This window comes from Chrysemys picta, chromosome 14 (genome assembly GCF_011386835.1).
Source record: "Chrysemys picta bellii isolate R12L10 chromosome 14, ASM1138683v2, whole genome shotgun sequence".
NCBI classification, from domain to species: Eukaryota; Metazoa; Chordata; order Testudines; family Emydidae; genus Chrysemys; species Chrysemys picta.
The window spans coordinates 25365864-25387525 of record NC_088804.1 but is presented as its reverse complement, the minus strand read 5'-3'; the positions used below and the strand labels follow the sequence as shown (position 1 = coordinate 25387525).

The window sequence follows — 21662 nt, the reverse complement described above, 5'->3', positions numbered from 1 at the left end:
GTGTGCGCGCGCACACACGCACATGTGATTCTTTGTTTGTTTAGGAAGTTTGAACAGGTTTATAAATACGAACCATGTAAATATGAGAAACAAAACAATAATCTTTACAACAGTGAACTTTTATGTAAGGAAACATTATACAATAAAATACTCATTACATCTCTATTTAACAAGGTGTTATCATATTACAGAGTGAACATCATTGCAACATCTCGCGACGTCATTTCTATTGATTTCATTAAATTGAGTGAACTCTCTGATTACGCATATTTAACAGACGAATTATGTCTATCAACTGTTAATATTTAAAAAACAACAGTTGTGTTGGTTTGGGGTTTTGGTTTTGTTTGTTTTTTTGTGTTTGTTTGCAGGTGAATGCTCTTTGTCTGAGTATTGAATAAAATACTGAACCACATATCTAAGTATCTATTTGTCCTCCTCTTTTGCTGGCTACACAACGGGCGTGTTAAATTTTTCCATAATAACACCCTCCCCTAGTTGGACTATTTTTGCTTTTTCAGTGACAGGCTATCGGTAGCCTAGCAGCTACTAACAGATGATAGATTAATTCTTAATTTCCTTTTGTGTGACCACAAGGAAAGCCCCAGAAGGATTACCAAAGGATAATTTGATAATAAATACCCAACAATTTATTATATTTGGCTACAAATCTCAATATTCTGTAATGACTGGACATGTCCACCACGTATATATAAAATCTCCTCTTTCACCACAATTTCTCCAATATGTATCCCCAAGCAATCTATCTGTCTAAGCTGACTGATGTGAGGTACCATTAAAACAGTATCTTAAAGAAATTTTCTTTTATCATGCTATAGACTGAGCAACATATCTTTCTAAACAACTATGCATTTAATGAACTTTTTGGTTGTTCTTCGAAGTTAATTGATGTTACATTTCATTAAGTTCTTGGAATACCTTAACGCCATGAAAAATGTTTTATTAGAGAGAGCTATTGGTCAGATGAGCAGACCCATTGAACACAAAAAGAATTATGAGCAAAATTTCAAAAAGTCTTTTAGAAACTTTTGAAAATATCACTCTACATTATTTTTATTCTTTGCTGGCAATATATCCAATTACTCGAAATTAGTTTTGTAATTAACAAACTGTCATGTCTATCAATTTCCATGGTGCCAGGACAGCTTCATTTATTTCAGTCAAAATACAGATGGCACAAAATCATGTAAATGCCTTATTGCTTTGTGTGATGCAAAGTAACATGAACTATTCCAAATACCCCGGAAATGTTAAGGTAAAGAGTAAATTTTTCAAAAGAGCCTTAGGGTATGTCAACACTGCAGAAAAAGACCCATGGCAGCGAGTCTCAGAGCCCTGGTCAACTGACATGGGCTTGTGGGGCTCACGCTAACGGGCTAAAAATAGCAGTGTAGACATTCGGACTCGGGCTGGAGCCCAGGATCTGAACGCTGGTGAGACAGATGGGTCTCAGAGCCCAGGCTATATCCAAACCCAAATGTCTACACTAGTAATTTTAGCCCTGTAGCATGAGCCCAGTCAGGTGACCCTGGCTCTGAGACTTGCTCCCAGGGGTCTTTTTTTTTTTTTTCCAATGCACACACAAAGTGAGTTAGGAGCCCAAGTCCCTTTGAAAGTCATGTAACAGTGGTCTATTTAACAATCAATATTGGTCTAATGTGATTGACTTGAAATAGGCACTGAAATATGTTTTAAAATACAATTATATTTTTAAAATACTTTGAAAACCAAGAAGGTTCAGTAATTTACTAGCCTTAAATTTGTTTTTTATTCCCTTCAAACAGTGAATGTGCCTCGACTTCAGAGGACTGTTTCTCCTTGCTGTTCTGTGAAATATCTTCCATAACTCAGTACCATCCCTTAACCTTCTTCCTCAGTTTGTTTTAAATTACTCTGTTCAACTTGGTTCCAGTGAGTTTAGACATTTTTTTTTCCTTGTTAGCTGTATGAAGTTCAGTCTTTTTTAAACACTCTCCTCACTTGGGAAGGGATAGAAGTGGTGGAGAAGAGGATACGTTTGTCACTAAGGCTTAGTCTAGTCATCTGTGCATAGGACTGGGAGCCAGGAACTTCTTAATTCTAGTTCCACCTTGGTCACTGACTTCCTAGGGCCTTGAGCAAGTCACTTAAGCCAAAATATTCAAAAAGTGCCCTCTAATGTTGGGCCCAACTGTAGATACTTAAGGCCTGTGTGCTGAGCACTCACCTCTTCAACTGCAATCAATGGGAGGGGCAGGTATTCATCATCTCTGAATACCATAACTTAGGTTAGGCAACCAAAGTAAGAGGCTACTTTTGAATATTTCAGAGCTTCATCGCTATTCTTCAGTTCTCCCATCTGTAAAATAAGGAGAGTACTACTTACCTACAGACTTCACTGGGAAATTGGGTTTGTAAAAATCTCAGTTATTATAATACACCCTAATAATTCAGTAAACAGAGATACTCAAGGTACATTTTAACAGTCTTTACTGTAGCAATTCATTCAGAAACAACTCCTCTCCAGAGTTATAGATCAATCGGAGAATAAAACATGACCTTTGAAAACCAATATGATGTCTTCCATGTATGATAGCAGCAGAATAAAACTGCTTTAAAAAGGTAAATCATTTACAATTACTCTATTGCCTTCAGTGGGAATAGTCCACTGACTGCCTGAAATGATTTCTCATTTGTCAGACCAACCTTACAGTGCAAAATTCAAGAAAAATCAGATTGAGTTCAACACAAAAAGTTCCCGTCACACTCCACAGCTGTTACAGTCTGAGATCTTTGTTTCTTCTGCCACTGATGCCCACCTGGAATTTTTGGACTATGCCATTTTGATTGATGCCAAATCCTCTTTCATACCTAAATCTAAGAAGCCAGCATGGCTTATTGTAAAGAATTGTCCACCTACTTCACAGAGTAGATCACTCATCTCAAGCCAACAGCATCCATTCACCAAGCTCAGAACTGTTAATGTGATGGCCACCATCTTGGCCAGCAAACCTAGGACTGAATTGGGGATCCTCAGAACTAAAACCAGCTTGAGCTAAAGAGACAAGATTCCATAGCTGGGCTGTTACAGACTCATATCCTCTGTGGATCAGGCACAGAGGGAGACCTGTAATACACACTCACCGGTGAGTCCACTAATGCTCAGTGAATTCAGTCCATTCACACAGCAAGAGATACTTGAAGTATTACAGGAAATTTGAGTCACCATATCTAACTATCTGGGTAGCACCAGACCCCAATACTGAGCATTAATGTATTTATCATCCTTTGGGAGCTAGGGAAATACTATGATGACCATTTTACAGTTGAGAAATTGGAGCAAAGAGAACTAAGTAACTTGACCACGGTCACATAGGAAGTCTCTGGCAGAAGTAAAAGCTGAATCCAGGCCTCTTGTGTCAAAGCCATCCTTCTTCATGGGTCACTCTTTTTGGTTAGTGAAAGATGCTCAATATTAATTGGGCTCTTATTGCCTGAGATTGTCAATGCTACATTTGAGGAAGGATATCTACCAATCACTTTAAAGTACATAATAGTCCGACCAATAGTAAAGAAGCAATCTCTTGGCCTGTTGGGTAGGAAAGGTTCAATTTATTAAGTGTTCATAGTCGTCATTTTGGATTGGTAAAAGGACAACCTGTCCTCCATCTTGGCACCCCTTCTCCTTCAGCTTTTTGGCGCTTTTTTTGAGTCTGGCGCCAAAGCAAGGAAAAGGCAGGAAAGGTGGTGTCTTGTGGCAGTAGAATCTGCCTAGCAACAGAGAATGCATATAAGAGAGTGTTCACCCTCTGAGGGGTGCTCTATGTCTCTGGATGCTGTGAAAGCAGATCATCCCAGTGAGGCATAGAAGCCCTCCCACAGAGTACCAGCCTTGCTATTAGCTAGAGCCCTGATTGAATAGGACTTGAGGTGAACCAGCAACACTTACCAGCAAAGGTTCCCTTGACTTACCTCCACTCACCTGTTCCATCATCACGTGAGAGTGTCTGCATTCAGCATGCAGGATGACAAGATCAAGAACAGAAGGCACCACACTGAAGATCTACTTACCTGGCACCAAAGATCCTAAGGTCCAATTCCTGTTGTATTCCCATTCCTGACACATGTCCCTGAGGTCCTTGTTCCTGTCTGTGTTCCTGTTCTCCTGTCCAGTGTCTGCAAGACATGGTATAGTCCTTCTGTAAAATCCCACTGTGTAAGAGTTTGGGCTCTGGAGTTCATCCCCATTTCCATCATCTGTGTTAACAACCGAGCAGTTATTCTTTGTGTTATCTTAGTTGCAGGGAGTCCTAGTTTGTTGTTGTGTATCTCAATAAACACCATTTTGTTGTTTGCAACCTTAACCTGCCTGTGTCTTAACTACATTAAAATATCATTGATAGATGCGGAGGGAAGGTAGGATACTGCACATAGCCCATCTTCTGTGAAGTAAAACCTAATTTTAACTGTCACTGGCTAACAAGCCCTAGGAACTTTGCCAACTAACTTAGTGTATTATAATAACTAAGATTTTTACAAACACAAGTATCAGGGGGTAGCCGTGTTAGTCTGTATCTACAAAAACAACAAGGAGTCTGGTGGCACCTTAAAGACTAACAGATTTATTTGGGCATAAGCTTTCGTGAGTAAAAACCTCACTTCTTCGGATGCATAGAGTGAAAGTTACAGATGCAGGCATTATATACTGACACATGGAGACTCCATCTGTAACTTTCACTCTATGCATCCGAAGAAGTGAGGTTTTTACTCACGAAAGCTTATGCCCAAATAAATCTGTTAGTCTTTAAGGTGCCACCAGACTCCTTGTTGTTTTTACAAACACAGTGTCTTAAACAAGATAATGTAAACACAAAGAAAACAGCATTTCTAACTATACCCTGCTAACGTACCAGACGCCCTCCCAATCAGGCTTCATATCAGGACATGGCATTGGTCCCAGTGATGGATAACCTCCTCCTGGCCATGGATGGGAGAGGACGGTCACCCATCATCATATTACTAGACCTCTTCTGGGATTTAGCATCATCTGCCATAGTTTACTAATCTCTTGCATCAAACAAGTAGCTGAAGTTAACAGAAAAGCACGGACTTCCCTTTCAAGCCTGCCCCAGAGAATGCTGATGGAAAATTGCTCCATCACCAGACTATTCATTTATACTTACATCATTTATTAAGGTAAGATTGTGGCCAAAGACAATTATTCAGAAATAAACCTAAAATCATGTTATTATATTGCACATTAGAAGAATAAACTATGTTTATTGGTTTTTGCAAAAAATTTGAAAGAACTGGCAAAGCATTTCTATAGCTATTAACATTAATAAGAAAATTGGTGACATTAGTAAGTTCTGTTAGAGAAAAAAATAAGCCTAAAACAACCAGCCAACAAACAAAAATGGTTTAAAGAAAAATGTGAATCAAAATCTGATTTAAAGACACTCAGAAGTGAGAGACTTATTACATGTCTTGGGCAATTTGTTGATAGAATAAAATGGTCCTGCGCTATGAAACCTTCCTGGGAACACACCACGGTATCACCAGCATCAGGAACATGACAAATCCCAAAGGGAGGGAGGTTCCTGGCAGATCCAGCACCCCCTAGACTGTCCAGCTACATAACAACTAATCCCAGTACTGGGGAAGCTCTGCCAGCGCACACAGACAGTTGGGGGTGGTTTTGACAGTCTGGATGTTTTCTGTTCCACTAGTTTAAATCCAGATCAGAATTTTAAAGCCATTTCGTAGTTTTTACAGCCCTGCCATTGGCTGTCGCACACCTTGCACCCCTGCTCGGCTTCTCAACCTCCCCCACTCCCCTCCTCGTGCGGCTCCCCGACCACTCCGAGGCAGAACTAGACTGACGCTCCGAGCCAAGGGCGGGTAGGGGCAGCAGCGTCGCTCTCCTAATGGGCACGTGCACCCCCCTCACACCGTCCCCGCGGGCAGCCCCTGGAGTCCGTGGTTTGCGGATGGAGCATGGGCAGAAGCGAAAGGGGCAGATTCTGCAGCAGGGCGGGTTGTCCCATCAGGCTCCCCGGACAGCGCCGCGTGGGGGGCCGGGCAGCCCCCCAATGGCCCCGCGAGCCAGAGCCGCTGCCCAGCGCCTCATTAGTTCAGCTCGGGCAGCAGGCGGCGGCGCATGCGCCTGCCATTGGAGCGCTCTCCAGCGGCTCTCCGGCTGAGCGGGGCAGAGGGGAAGGGAGTCGCCGGGGACTGTTCCAGGAGCGGGGGCGAGATGGCTGGGGAGAACCAGCACCAGACCCTCAGGAAGAGCATCGCAGCCCAGCCGCTCGCAGCGCCGCCCCGGCCGCCCAGGAGCAGCAGCTCCGAGCGAGTGACTCTGAAGAAGGAGATCGGGCTCGTCAGCGCCTGTGCCATCATTATAGGTAAGAGATCTCTGCCCCCGCCGGGCACCGAGCGAAAAGGAGCAGCATGGGCTGGCGCGGCCCCGGCTGTGACCCCAAGTAAGTGTGTGCGCGTTGGGAGAAGGGTTTATCATTAAACGTGGTCGATCCCCGTTGCTGCTTGAAAGCATTATTCTGCGGGGGGGTAAATGGTAACGCGCAGGCTGGTGGCGAGCAGAGATCAGGGCTGTGAGTGCCTTTGCTAAGCTCCCTGCAGCGTGCATGCAACAACAACGAAGTGGTTGTATTTCATTTCTTCATCATTGTACCCTGGGGAGGCAGATTAATGAATTTAGCTCTCTTCTGGCATATGGGGATCGGGGAATTAATATTTATTGAGCACTATTTATTATATATAGACAGAAGAAAGATTAACAAATAAAATGCATTTCATGGGCACTCATTTGTTAATATGAAACACTTTTCTTCCCATGCAATGAAAATTCCTTAGTACAATAACTTTATTATGTGCTGCCTGTATTTCAATCCAATAGATAAAACTCCTAGAATTAGGTCATTTCGTTTACAAAGGTGTTCTTGAGGGTGGTGTAATAAACTATAGCATTGATTAATATGCCAGCACATAGACTGATGCCAAAGTCTACAATTCCTGAAAATTCTGATGGAAAAGCCAGTATACGGAAAGTGTCACCATAATCAAGGGGAGCTGTAGATATAAGTTGCTGAACTACAGGAGATTCAGAACCTTCCACGCTGCATTTACCAAACCCAGCTTCTCTGTTATCTTAAAGAAAGGCAACAGTAGAAGTCCACATAAAGACCTAAAGTTGTCAGCCAAAGCATCCAGCATTGAAATCCAAAATAGATTTTAACCACTTTTGATTTAAAGCCTATTACGAATCATTGTCTAAATCTGAAATGCCAAAATATAATTGGTTTACAAATAAAACTCCATTCACAAGACTCTAAGTCAATAGATAAGAAGCTCAACATATTAACTGTCATCTATTGTACTACAGTCGTCTTTCATCTACTAATATAACTATATTAAGTGAAGAGATGAAATCAGATTTTTCCAATACCAATAAACTGTCCACAAAGAAATAACATTCTATTGCATTACAGAGATGATTTCTTACAATGTATTTATGAAAAGTGGTAACTGGTACCTGTTTCCAGAGCTCTGGCATTTTACACTTTACAATTAGGAGATTAAAAATATGCACAAGGGTACAGGACAGTGAGCCTGCTCCAAATGTCAAAAGTCTACAATCCATCCAGTTCATCTTTCTTGATGATTAAGACTATGCTTGAAAAGGAATCCATTCATTTTATTTCTACAGGCAAAACCAACTATTAGAATTATTAACAACATAGCTAAAAGTTAAATAAGTACTGTATTAACATTTCTTTTTGAATTATAAACTCTCAAAACCAATCTGGTCTGAACCTGAACTATTTGCATTGCCTTTCGTATCCTAGTGATCTCATCATCTTGCTGAACACAATGAGTATTGTAGTTGTACTAAGATTAAGAATATATCATCTGCTACTTTTCCAGTAGCTCATTATTGTTATATGGATTTTATATTATTTTGATTACACATTTTAGAAATTTGAGCTGACTATATTGATTTCTTGAGTATCTGCAAACACTCAATCATCCATTCTTACACCTCTCTATGTGTGTGTAATCCCAATTGATATTGTGTGCTCATTTCAATGCAAAATTCCATAGAGACTGCTTATGTTATGGCTTCAAGATATTACCTTTCTGAACATAACATATGTTATGGCTTTAAGATTTGGCCCTTTCTGAACATAAGCATTTTCAAGCTTATGTTATGGCTTTAAGATTTGGCCCTTTCTGAACATAACCTGTGCAGTGTTACATTAAACTAACCATCTTCACTCAGGAGTGGCTTAAGGAACACACTAACAAGACCTGTTATTTTACCTGTTTTAACTATAGTGCCCAAAGTATCCCAAACTTTTAACAATCCGATTCAAAGTCTCTTCAGACGCAGCATCAAAGTACCAATGCCAACAAATGGAAATGAATTTATAACAAATGTTACATTGGATCAGATGTAAAATTTACGTATTAACCATCTATAGTCACTAAAGGCTTTGTGGCAAGATCTTAAAGGGTATTTAAGAGATCTTTTTGCAAGAGCTGGGCCATTTGACCTGGTGTGCTGGCCAGATGCCAGTTTGGGTAATTATAATCTGCTTAGTTAAATTCTTGATTCATTTTCATTTGGATATGCTATTCTTATTCACTTCATGCCTTAAGCTGTTGTGTAGTGTTTCTATGCAGTGTTAAACCACTGCTACGTTCACCTCATAGGTGGTTGTATGTCAGCGGTGAGTGACATGATCACTATGGGCCATACTCAACAAGGAGTCTCATTAAGGGCTGTAACTACCTAGTCTAATTACCCAGATGGGCATAAGCTCCACCCTCAACCTTGATCCCTTGTTTGGTCTTGCTCAGATTTTGACTTGGCCATGTGAGAGGTGGGGGGCATTTGGCAGTGCACAGGCTACTTACCCAGTATTTTTCACTAGGAGCAAATGGATGGGAGGAGGCTGGAGAGGCAAGTGAGAGGAGCCCTGGATCCATCCCCAGTTTGTCAAAGAGTGTAGACATCCAAGTGCACAGACTCACACACATGCCTCCCAGAACCCAGGTAAAGTATGGGAGGAATTGTGACAGAGTCACATTCTCCAGTCTGCTCCTGGGGTGATGCAGCTACACACCATCCTTAGTCAGGGCAGATTGTGAGTTTACAATTTGGTCCTTTTGTACATCCCTTTGTTAACCTTGGTAAAGTGTTTGGGAGCCCTTTCAGATGAAAGGTGATATATACATGCAAGTTATTATTGGGGCAGCTGTACAGGGAATGTAACTCCCTGAAAGTGACATGAATTACCTTCTCCCCAGCTCAAACTGTGCTCGGAGCAATTGGTCTGGTGTGTAAGTGGGGAGAAGATAAACTAGGCCACAAGTGTGAGCTGTGGAGCTGCACAGGGACAGAGAACCATGAGGGCTAGAAACGTTCCTTTTATAACCGAAAGCTGGGATTCTCAAATAGTCACATGGACCTGGTAGTTATGGCTTTAAGAAAACTACCACATACTGGGAAATTCACACTAAGGTTGACAGACTGAGCAATTCTGTAACTGGGTGTGTTGGCTCCCCCCTCTTCATGTCCTCTCCCCAGTTAATTACCATGGGGGTACAGTGATTCTAATGGGTTTCCAATCCCTTCATGTCACCTTGTTTGACTTGTGTTTCGGAGCTGTCAGAGAGATGTATTTGGGCTGTGCCACCCCATCTGCAGCAGGGGAGGAATCTGCCCCATGCTAAGAGGCCATGGAGGTGCTATACATGCTCAGTACCTTCCCTGACCTCATCCACAAGCTCCCAACTGTCAGACTGGCAGTTGAACTTAGTAGAGTCAAACACAGCCTCTGGGAGGGGAAGGTGTCCCCCCATGAGGATACAAAGTAGTCACCATGGCTGCACAACCTGGGTGGGTCACAGAGCGCCGGCAGGTTCTGCTCTTTGGCAAGACAGGGCCTATAATTTGTTTAATTCACTTGAAATAATAACTGCTATGTATCTGATTGATGGAACTGCTATCAATATAATTAAGAAAATTGTTTAAAAGACAATGGGGAGTTGTCATGTTGCAAAGAGTTCTGCATTCAATGGCATAATTAGTGGGGAGAGTATGGGCTTTTCTACATTAAAAAATTGCACTAATATAACTACAGTGTAATTACACCAGTGCAACTCCTAATGCTGACCTACTGCACTGGTGCAGAGTAGGAATAACATTGATGTAACTTAATTCAGTAATGAGCAGGGGAAATGAACAGCTCCCAACACCCACAGATCCCTGAAATCTTCCTGGATTTCAAGAGATTTGCTAGAGTCTCTGTGGTCAATCCTGATCCCCTGTGCCCTGCCTCCCCCACCATCCCTCACCCCCATCCCCCTTAAAGAGGTTTCCACCGCATTGGGCAGCTCCACAGCCTAACCCTTTCCTAGTTTTTACAGTGGATTTCCTACTGATTGCCATGGCGTGGTAAGATGGTCTTAGTCCACCAGTCTCCTACTTCCTGTCTCCCTCTGGATACCTCAAGGAGATCTCAGGATTATGGGATGGGTTGTAGGATGATGGGGGGAGACAGAGCCAGGAAGATGACACTCCTACTTCCACATGGAAAAAAAGGGACATCTTCCCACAAATCTTGGCAGGTAACCATCCAGCTTTACATTAATTGAAATGAAGAAAATATTCTCTCTGCACCTGCAGAATTGGCTACGGCTGTCAAAAACAGGTGTAAGCACTTTAACAAACTCTGGTTCCAGGTGCTTAGCCAGTGACTTTCACCAGTTCAGTGGTCTGACTTTCTTTAAAACTTAGTATTAAGCAAAAAGTGGGCTGTAGTCCACGAAAGCTTATGCTCTAATAAATTTGTTAGTCTCTAAGGTGCCACAAGTACTCCTGTTCTTTTTGCTGATACAGACTAACACGGCTGCTACTCTGAAACCTAGTATTAAGCAGTACATGTTTACTGCCATCTTTTGTATTAATTTAAATTATCTGAATTGACTAGACTAAGTTTAGGCCTGAACATTGGTTATCAATTTCAAATTTAATTTTAATAAGTTTTAATTTTAAAAAATGTATTTAAATAAATATCCAATTTTTTTAAAATCAATTTTTAATCCATCCTGGGTTAGATGGACATTGCCACCAGAAAGACCCTGAGAATTCTGCTGAATTTTATTCCATGCTTTGGTAAAAACACCCAGAAAATCCTAGAATCCCATGTGCTAGACTTGATTTGAATATCATACATATGGGTAGCATTGCCACATATCTTGAAATCTCTACTAATGCACAGCTATGAGTAATAACAGTAGTGGCTTTGTACATGGTATGTGGCAGTGCATGCCTATGCATATAACATTACAATCAGTCCTTTAAATTCCACAGTCTAATGACACTTGAAATCGTAAAACTTTCCAAAGTCATCTCCAAAGGTATTAAGTGACTTAAGCATCTCAATAGAATATCTATTTTAAGACTCTTTGAACAGAACAACCAGTTTGTCCATAGCCCTGAAGTGGCATTATCAACCTCTCCTGCACATTTGCTGTGAAACAGAACCTAACTCACATTAATGATGGGTTCAACCTTTTCCAAATTAGTGAATGCTGGGAACAACTAACTGCAACCATAGTGAAACTTTTGAAGTGATGGCAAACCCCATTCTGGCCGTTATCTTGGATTTGCACCATCTGAAAGTGAGTCTCTGTAACATTTTTCAAGTGTTTAAATGTCAGCGGTGAAATCCCACCCCCTTTGAAGTCAAAATCTTACTGATTTCAATAGGGCAGGATTTCACAGCAGGAGCATATCTCTACTCATTCTGCATCTGAGTCAAGGGGTAAGTAAGTATATTCCTTATTTTGCATACAACATTCTTGGTTGTTGCCTCTATATCATATTATAGTAAATATACAATATTTAACTAATAAAAGTACATTTTAGATTCAGAAAATGCATCAGAAAAGAATTTTGCCCTACATTTATTAAGTAAAAGTAATTTACTATATACTGTTAACTTGTACACATTACACCAAAATGTAAGCCAATAAAATTTAAAACTGATACATTAGAAGTCCTTTTAAAGTCAGGCTTTCAATGGGAAATCTTACAAACACCTAATTACAGATCGCTACCCTAAAAGATCATGTATTTCCAATAATTCAAACTGAAAACTTACAATAAGGGGGTGAAGATGAATGGGTGTTATTTGAAAAGTATCATGAACAAGACAATATACATATGTGATGAACAATTCTGCCGTTGCTACTTCTGTTTGTTTCAAATAAAGCACGACTACTATATTTGTAATTGAAAATAAAAATAGTTTCTTAGTTTTCCTTTTGCTTTCCAAGTGTTCCTTAGCACAGTGAATTGATGGTAGAGTGCCAGTTTGGTGACAGTACTTTGTCCTGTTGGATGATCTTTCTTTCATTCTGTAAGTGTCATTATCTGGTGTACTGGAGGATACTGTAGCAAATCCATGGCCTCTCAAGATTTTGCATTTGTCATAGTGTAACACAGCATGGCCACTTCAAACTTCACAGCTGCAGCTGAGGGAGAACTCACTTCCCCCTGCTCCAAAAGTACAGGCTTCTGCCACTTGAGCTAAAGGAAAATCTCTGTTTGCTATTATTAATAGAAGATCTATGCCCTACAGTTGATCAATTCCAATTCCATCCCATAGAAGGCAGTGATAGTATATACTCTAGTCAGAAGTTTTTGCCTCTTCACGGGGCCCACTCTAGCTATAGGCAAACTTGGCAGCTTCCTAGGGCAACATATCCTGCCTAGGGCAGCAGGACCAAACCTGAGTGGCACTGCAATCTGGTGTGGCAGGTCGCAACACCACTCATTCAAATTTGGCATGGCCAGCCCTCTGTCATGACAGAGAGACAGCTAGGCCAAACCTGATGGAGTGGCGATGCGACCTGGCGTTTGCCCCACATACATTTCTACCATAACCACAGAGCCATCAGAAGGCTCAGTGAATCTCCGTTCAAAAGACAAGGGCCTCCCCAAGGGCACCCACCCCCAGTTGAGAACCTCTGTTCTAAGGAGTAGGATGGGGTGAGGGGTGAGAAATGCTATTTCAGTGTAGCATAAATAAATATGAAGAAACCCCAACAAATAGTTGCTTATATGAATAATAACGTACAATGTTCAGGCAAGAATATAAAGGCCTACACCCCCACTGCTTCATCCCAGTGGACAGACTTCTATCTTCCCTCATCGGCATAAGTTTCTGATGTGAAGCAGGAACAGTCTTCGTAACATTTGTAACTTTTTAAAAACATTTGCATTCAGACAAACTAATACTTGAAGAAGACAGCCCAAAAGGTTGAGTTAGGTTGTGGTAAAGAATTATGGGATACGCTGTTGTAAATTCAAAACTAAACACAAAAACCTTCTGTTCCAATTCAAAAAGAGACCATTTCTTAATGTCTACAGAGCTGGACACTGTGTTTGGTAGTGGTAACAAACTTCTCTGGCAATTCATCTCTACTGCAGAATTTTGTAATGTGCCTGAGAGCTTCTGTAGGAGCACGCTATCTGGTCTCTCTCTTTTAAACACAGCCACATACAAGAAAAGAAGACCTATTCTGGGTTTCAGCTATTAATTGCATGTTAACATATTCAGCAGTACTATAAATGAAGGTTCACCAATACTCACCTAGATTAAATTAATGCAGTTTTAAAAGTAATTACTCATGTGCTTCTATCATTTATTAAATATTTTTACAACTATTGCATAAATTGTTCAAACACCAAGTTTGCAAACAGACATCTAAATCCCAAAGTGTTAATTCATTGATATTTTATGCATGCTTTACATACAATCATAGAAATGTAAGGCTGGAAAGGACCTCAAGAAGTCATCCCTCCACGTTCACAGAACCAAGTATACCTAGCTTATCCCTGACAGGTGTTTATCTAACCTATTCTTAAAAACCTCCAATGATGGGAATTCCACAGCCTCCCTCAATAACCTATTCCAGTACTTAACTATCCTTATAATTAGAAAGTTCTTCCTAATATCTAACCTAAATATCCCTTTCTGCAGATTAAGTCCATTACTTCTTGTCCTACTTTCAGTGGACATGGAGAGCAGAGCAATTGATCCACCATCCTCTTTATATATAACAGCCCTTAAAATATTTGAAAAATGTTATCAGGTCTCCGTTTGTCTTCTCTTCTGGAGCCTAAACATGCCTAGTTTTTTAATCTTTCTTCATAGTTTTTCTAAACATTGTATCTTTTTTTTCTTTTTCTTTTTTTGCATTCTCATCTTCTCCACATCTTTCTTAAAGTGTGGTGACCAAAACTGGACACAGTACTCCAGCTGAGGCCAGTGCCAAGTAGAGTGAAACAATTACCTTCTGTGACGTACCTCTCGTGTCCCAAAACTCCTGTTAACGCACTCCAGCATATATGCCTTTTTCATAACTCATTGTTTCCTTACATTTAATTTGTGATCCGGTATAAACCCCATAATCCTTTTCTATAGTTCTACTCTCTAGCCAGTTATTTCCCATTTTGTAATTATGTGTTTGATTTTCCCTCCTAAGTGTCATACTTTGCACTTATCTTTATTAAATTTCATCTTGTTGATTTCAGACCAATTCTCCAATTTATCAAGGTCTTTTTGAATTTTAATCCTGTCCTTCAAAGTACCTGCAGTCCCTCCCAGCTTAGTGTCATCTGCAAATTTGATAAGTGTACGCTCCACTTCAACATCCAGATCATCAATAAAAATTCTAAACAGTACCAGATCCAGAACAGAGCCCTGTGGAACCTCACTACACATATCCTCCAAGTTTGATAGCAAACCATTGGTAACTACTCTGAGCATGTTTTTTTCAAACAGTTGTGCTCCCACCTTATAGTAATTTCATCTAGACCACATTTCCCCGTATTTGACTTCAATGGTACTTTTTCCTGAGCACAGATTGAGTAAAAGCAAACAAAGGAGCTTCAGGACTTGACCCTATGTAATTTTTACCATATGCCATTGTTAGAAAAACACAGGAATTGAGAACAATTAAAAACTACAACATAATTAATGTGATGCAGGATATGTCTACATCAGAATCTCAGTGTGTGATTCTACTTGCATAAACATTCCTGAGCTAGCTTTAATATAGCTAGCTCAGGTAAGGGAGCAGTCACGCCACAGCATCATGGGCTGTACAAGCATGCTAGGAAACCGTTGATAATTCCTTGGGTGATTAGCTCACATTGAAGCCCAGAATGCGGTAGTTCTGGTACCTGAGCTAGCTAGATGAAAGTTAGAACGAGTATGTCTACACAAATTATAATTACATCTCGTGATTGCAGCATAGACACAACCTTTCAGCCTAAAATTCACCATTATCCGTTATATTTGCAAAATGTACCTGCAAATGTACATGTCCTTTGTGACGTAAATTGGGCAATTATGTACAAAAGGTAGCAAGCAACTGATGTGCTATGCTCTCATGTAGTTAACCTAATTGTGTTACTTGCACAAACAAATTTGGTACAGAGCTGCATGCACATTTTACATTGTCAGTTGCATGTAGCTAATTTTGTAAATCAGTCTCTTTATATTACACTCTTTAGAAAAATAAGAAATTGGACAATGAAGTCATATCTAGCTTTCAGAGTAGCAGCCGTGTTAGTCTGTATCCACAAAAAGAACAGGAGTACTTGTGGCACCTTAGAGACTAACAAATTTATTAGATTTGCTAATAATTTAAATAATAATAAAATAAGATTTGATATGCATCCGAAGAAGTGGCAGTAGCCCACGAAAGCTTATGCTCTAATAAATTTGTTAGTCTCTAAGGTGCCACAAGTACTCCTGTTCTTTTCATATCTAGCTAAAACTCAACATATTTCCTATTTTACTGATGATCACGGTTTATCAATTTACCTGGTTCAAGAGACATTGGGTACCTCCAGATATGTTCAGAAGAACCTATTAATCTACAGGTACATTCATCTAAAAACATTTTTTAATAAAATAAGTATTTTGTTTACCTGACTTTGCCCTCCCAAATGGCAACCCACTGTCTGAATGCTGTGACTTCACTCCCAGAAGTATCACTTTTAAGGGTAGCAGTGAGATTTCTGATTGATGATACTTCTTTCTTGCTAGCAAATAGCCACAGACTGATTTATCAGGTTTTTGCAAAAAAATTATTTCAGTGAAATCCTGAGTCCTAGCCCAGACTCAGGTTCATAATTACTGAACACTAATTATCCAGACTTACTAAAAGAATAGCTGGGAAGCAGCCATGATTTGGAATTATATAGTATCCAACATGGTGAGTTTCTGTCTTAAAACCAAGAATAAAATGAAGACGTTTGATGTTGTCAGTGGGGAAAATTGGAGGTTACTCTGAGGGAGAAAAAGAAACCTAGAGGTGCCCACCCAACATTTGGAATGATTCTGAGTGATTTGAATTTGTGTACCACCACTCTGCTGAATAAACTGTGGTGGTGAAATCTTGCCATAGAGATATTTATGGCCATACCAGCATGTAGTTATCTATTAGGATCATTGAAGGCAGATATCTCGGAGTGGAAAATATGTTTCAACTCCACCAGCAAGTTAAAACATAGCACAGTTCAACGTAAGTGTGATAATGTGCCATGGAAATCCTGCAAGTTCTCTGAGCTTAAAGCTCACCTCTGCAATCTAAAGTGTGGGTTATATGGAGAGAGAGAGAGAGAAGACGAAAAAAAATTCTAATTAGAGAGTCCTGGCAGCAAGAAGGGAAAAAACAAAACAATTTAACATTCAATTTTCCTAATTGAGTCTTGCAGTACACAAAAACAATTTTGTTTGTCTTTCCTTCTGCCTTCCTGCCACAGTTGATTTCCATTCAGGAGAATGTGACATGCAAAGTGACCCCTGTACTGTACAAAGAGCAAGAACCAAAACAATAAAAAAATAGTTACATGACCAGGTCATTTTCATATGCTTTTGAAAGGAGAGGAACAGGATACAATGGAATTCAATCTTGCGATCTTAATTATGAACTTTTTAGAGACCCAAAGAGTTGTTTGTACTATTCCTGATGCTTAAGGGAAAGTCTTCTACTACAACTCTGTTTCCAGTTTATTAGTTGGCAGAGGTTACGTACAGAATGACTTTTTTTCTATCCTTCCCTACAAGTGACAACTGCTTGCTGTGCAGAATGCAACCACTAGGATGAGAGAGCTAAAACGATGGGTTTTCTATTGTGGATGTCCCAAAATCTACTGGAAATTTCCATACTTAAGGTGTCTTTCATGGATTATCAGAAATTTGGATACTTTAGAACAGTGGCTTTTGCCACTTCATGGATAAACAAGAAAACAAAGGTAGCATCCTTTGGTAATGTGTTATTACTGGTCTGGCAGTACAGTGCCAGCTTTCAGCAATTCCATAAATCTCCTTTTCCTGTGCCTTTTGATTCATTTCCTTCTAATATAATGTAGCCTTTTCTGTTAGGAATGTCTGACTTCTTTTGCTTTGGCAGCCTCACAACCTCCAGAGCTGGTTTGGTAGAGGCAGCCTTTTATTTTAATTTCCCCCCAAACTTTTCATTTGAAGCCTCCATTGTTTTTGTTTTGTTTTGCTTTTTTCTCCTAGCTGCTAGGCTTTCTTTCCTACCCTGGTGGCAGGCATCAGAAAATTACAGAGTATTTGTCAAAGCTGAAATGCCCTATCCTAGCAATATTATTTTTCTGTCTGTTCCCGAAAAAATTCCATCAGTCCTCCAAAGAAGGAGTTGCAGCTTCTCCACTGCATTTCCCACCACCAAGAACACAAAGTCAAGTGCACATCTCAACATCCCTCTTCCATGCCTGCCTGCTGCTTCCATTATTGTATATGGCAGAATATTGAAAATACACAAATCTTGCTCTCCTGCAAATCTGAAGGAAATAAGTAAATGTGTTTTTTAGCTTACCAGCCTCTCTCTTTATTCATTATTGACTCAGTCCACAGGTGCCCCAGGCATTGACCTCCATTGGAGTTTTGCCTGAAAGTATTACAGGACTGAACCTTGTACTTAAATTAGGCAAGTGGTTATCTACAAAATTGTTCCCGGTGCAACTTGTTAATCTGGCTAGCAGGACATTTATAGTCACAGAGTGAGCACCCGCTCGTCCTTCCATCAAAGGCCAAACACATCAGCATGTTAATTCACTCAGCATCCACTAGACAAATCAAAATGCCTCCAGTTTCACCCAGACACAGATTTCCTGCATGGTTTGATATAGTATACAGCATTAATTCTGTATACATAAAAATAGTCAGCAGTATCACTGCATAAAGTTGTGTTCCAGTTTAGATTCTCCAAAACCAAAGGAGTGATCTTTGGTGGGGCACAGGGCATGGCTACCCCATTTTATTGTATGTGGTCACTGACTTGGTCATTTCACATCTTCAGTTGATTATTTCTGCACAAGGAAAGAATAATTTGCATGGTGGACTCCAGTGAGGCTGCACTTAGGTCAGAATTTGGGACCACATTAACTCTGCTTAGAATAAATAGGTCTATGCCTCAGTGAATGGGACCTGAATTTGGCTCACACTTTAAAAAAATCTATAGGTCACAAAGTTCCATTTTAGGGCTAGTATCCAGTGTTCCGATTCCTAGATTCATTCATTTAAAAAAATTCTACCAGTAAGAAATTCTCATGTTTCAAAGATCAAAGCAAAACATTTTTGGGAGATTGTCAAAGACAAAATAGAAATAAAGCCCCCTATTCCCATTGACTTTCAATGGCAACTAGGTACCTTACTGCCCTATCTGGCTTTGAAAATTTCCCCTTTATTATTGCTGTTGAACATCAAAAGCAAGTTATTCAAGATTGCTACAGATATGTGATGGTGAGCAAGGTTGAAAATAAAGTACAAGAGCAGAAAAGTGTACCAAGAGTTCTATATTTAGATGAATGTAGAAATTCCTGGGGTCATCATCACTGCTCTATAGGTCATTGATCAGGAGTACTTTGTAAAGTTTCCAAGGAGTACCTTGGAAAGTTTCATTTTTGAGCATTGAGAAAGGATATGGACTAATCAACCATATGACAAAACACCTCAACTATTTAAACCACTGTGAAAATAAAAGAAGTAGAATTATTTGCAGTGGCAAAGAGAGGTGAGATTGCAGTGACCAGACTGAATCTTTTACAGTTCTAAAAAAGCAGCGAGCAGATGAATTTGTGCAAGGGCAAACTTCTGTTTTAGTTTTGAGGTGACTTTGTTCATTTTTAAAATGAATTTAGCGTTTATGAAAGATCCAGGAGACTCATGGCCTTTGGCCACCCACAGAAAGGTACTGTAAAGACAAAAACAATTAAAACTTTCCAACCCTGACCAGCCCATATGCTTCACCTCTAAACTGAAGAAGATAATTCTAGGGGTAAGAAGCTCCTACTCATTCAGTTCTTGCTCCCACTCTGCTGAGACTTCCACTTAATACCAACTGTGGTAACTACTATGTGATTGGACACCTGTCCAGTATGGCTGTGATTCAGGAAAGCATTTCCCTTCAGGACAGCATGTAAACACACAGTTAACTTTAAGCACATACTTAAGTGCTGTCCTGAATAGGCATAGATTTAAGCATGTGATTAAGGGCCTAGACAATGTACAGACACAAAAATAACCATCAGATGGTACAACCCTTTATTCCCTATTATTCTGGATTGGTTTTAGGCTAACAGGTAGTGGTTAAAGTCATGCAATGGCAAAGTTGATGTAAACATTAACAATAGGAGGATACAATCAAAACAATTTCTAAATTGAGACCAAAACCAAAAATTCAAAAAGTTGAAATTAATTTGGACATATGATAATAAAGCAGTAGACTCAGTTGATGAAATCATCATCATCGCAGGAGTTAAAGAAAGAGATGAATAAGTTCCTAAATAAAATAAATATTGAGATTCACAATATGAAGGAAATAGGAAAATGAAAAGAAGAAAATCAAATACACTCCAAAGTTATATAAACAACACTGATTTGACCATATAGTTCATCAGAATATTAGTGCAAGGTTGGGGAGGGCAAAGTCCTGCTAATAAGGGACAGGAGCCAAACAAATCTAGACTAATCAGCTCTCTTTCGTATTCCAAGAAGATCTGGAAACTTACATTCACTATGGAACTTTTCTGTCACTAGAGGTCATTCACCATTATTGAATACACATGCTAATCACTCAATTTAATAAACAAATCCATTCATCTTTCATATCTGTTTTGTGTAACATCGGCTGCTGGAGATGGGTGTTTCACTGTGTTGTGATAACAGGGCAAGCCTCACCTTAGACCCCATTTTGCTCATCTCAAGTGCACCTCTCAGATGACATTCCTGGCTTCCTTCACCTCTCTCCAGGGTGGACCCATTTTATTCAACAACTCTGGAAATGGATCTCTGGGTGGTAGCCCTCATTTCCCAACTGTAAATATGACAGGCCCAACTCTGTTTGGCACCTGTAAGCCCTTTCCTCCAGGAGACTGACTGTGGCTGCTTAAAGGGACTTTAAAAAAACAGCTTCTTTAAAACAAAGCTTTATTAATTCACCCAAAGATACATAGCATGTAGAGCAAAGGGTAAAAGCAATAATACTTTGCCTTTCATTGCAATCTTTGGTAAGTTCCATTCAGCCCAGTTACCTCAACCTCGGGCTGAAAGAAGCAGATTGCCCTGCTGCAGCATGCACTCTGTGGTTCTCTTTATCAGAGGTTGCCCCCGGGCAGCTGCTGACAACCCATGCAGCTCCCGGTCTTCTCTGTGTCAGCATCTTTAAGGGTTTGGCCTCCTCTTAGCATCACAGCCCTGGGAAGAGAAACCTTGCCAGCCTGGTTGGAGTCAGGCAGGGACATTCTCCCATAATCCCCAATTAATAGCTCCCTCTATTGTTCCCTTATGTGTGTTATTGTGATGTTCTGGCTCAGGACATCCAGAGCCGTTAGTCACTGTGTTACCTCACTGCCTCAGCTAGAGTGAGCTTTGCTGGCAATTAGACTGTGTGTCAGCTCCACCAACAAACTTCTCAAGACTCTCCAGGCTAAACCTTGCCTTGCAGGTAGCATACACCCAATTCCCAAGTTCCCCTGGAGACATCTCTCTATAGTGTCCAGTGCCTGTCACGTGACACTCACAGAAATTATTAAGTTCGCTGCCTCAAAAGAGACAGCGTACACACTAGCCTAAGTTAGCAGAAAACTCACACTTCACTTTAATACATAGCACTGAGTTGGTTTTGTAATAAAACAAGAGTAAGTTTATTAATAAAGAACAGAAATGTTAGTGATATTAAATAAGAGAGAAAGAGACAGATATGGTTACAAACAAAACAAACACACTTGCTAATGATTAAAGTTTAATTTTAACAAGCTACAAGCTTTGCTTAAGCAGTTTTCTTATTTACATCAAGTTACCAGCATTTCTAACCCTTTAAGGTAGGAGATCCAACTTTTGCAGGGGAAGGGGTGGAATGAACCTTTTTCCATCAGCATAGACAACTTAGTCCTCACAGGTTGGCTGAAGAGCCAGTAGAAAGGGGTTTCTCCAGTACTTTCATGAGGTACACCGAATATCATATAAACCATGACTCAATGCAATAGGGAAGGGTGTACCTCGACGTTCCTCCAGTAAATGCTT

The 21662-nt window shown here is 40.1% G+C and overlaps 1 protein-coding gene and 1 long non-coding RNA gene across 3 annotated transcripts in view; one reads left to right on the top strand and one right to left on the bottom strand.

Annotated features, from left to right (window-relative positions):
* The window catches only part of LOC122173910 (uncharacterized), a 193903-nt gene extending 189276 nt beyond the window's left edge, over positions 1-4627 (bottom strand). The window contains exon 1 of the long non-coding RNA XR_010592587.1: positions 4072-4627. This is a non-coding gene — a long non-coding RNA (uncharacterized LOC122173910). The remainder of the gene's footprint in view (positions 1-4071) is intronic.
* Positions 4628-6015: 1388 nt separating this feature from the next.
* Positions 6016-21662, top strand: part of SLC7A10 (solute carrier family 7 member 10) — a 77555-nt gene continuing 61908 nt past the window's right edge. The window contains exon 1 of one of the 2 annotated variants that reach the window (XM_065567186.1): positions 6016-6485. In XM_065567186.1, the coding sequence (XP_065423258.1) occupies positions 6161-6485 (325 nt within the window). In that variant the 5' untranslated portion in view covers positions 6016-6160. The remainder of the gene's footprint in view (positions 6486-21662) is intronic. The other variant, XM_005289910.5, reaches the window with a different exon arrangement.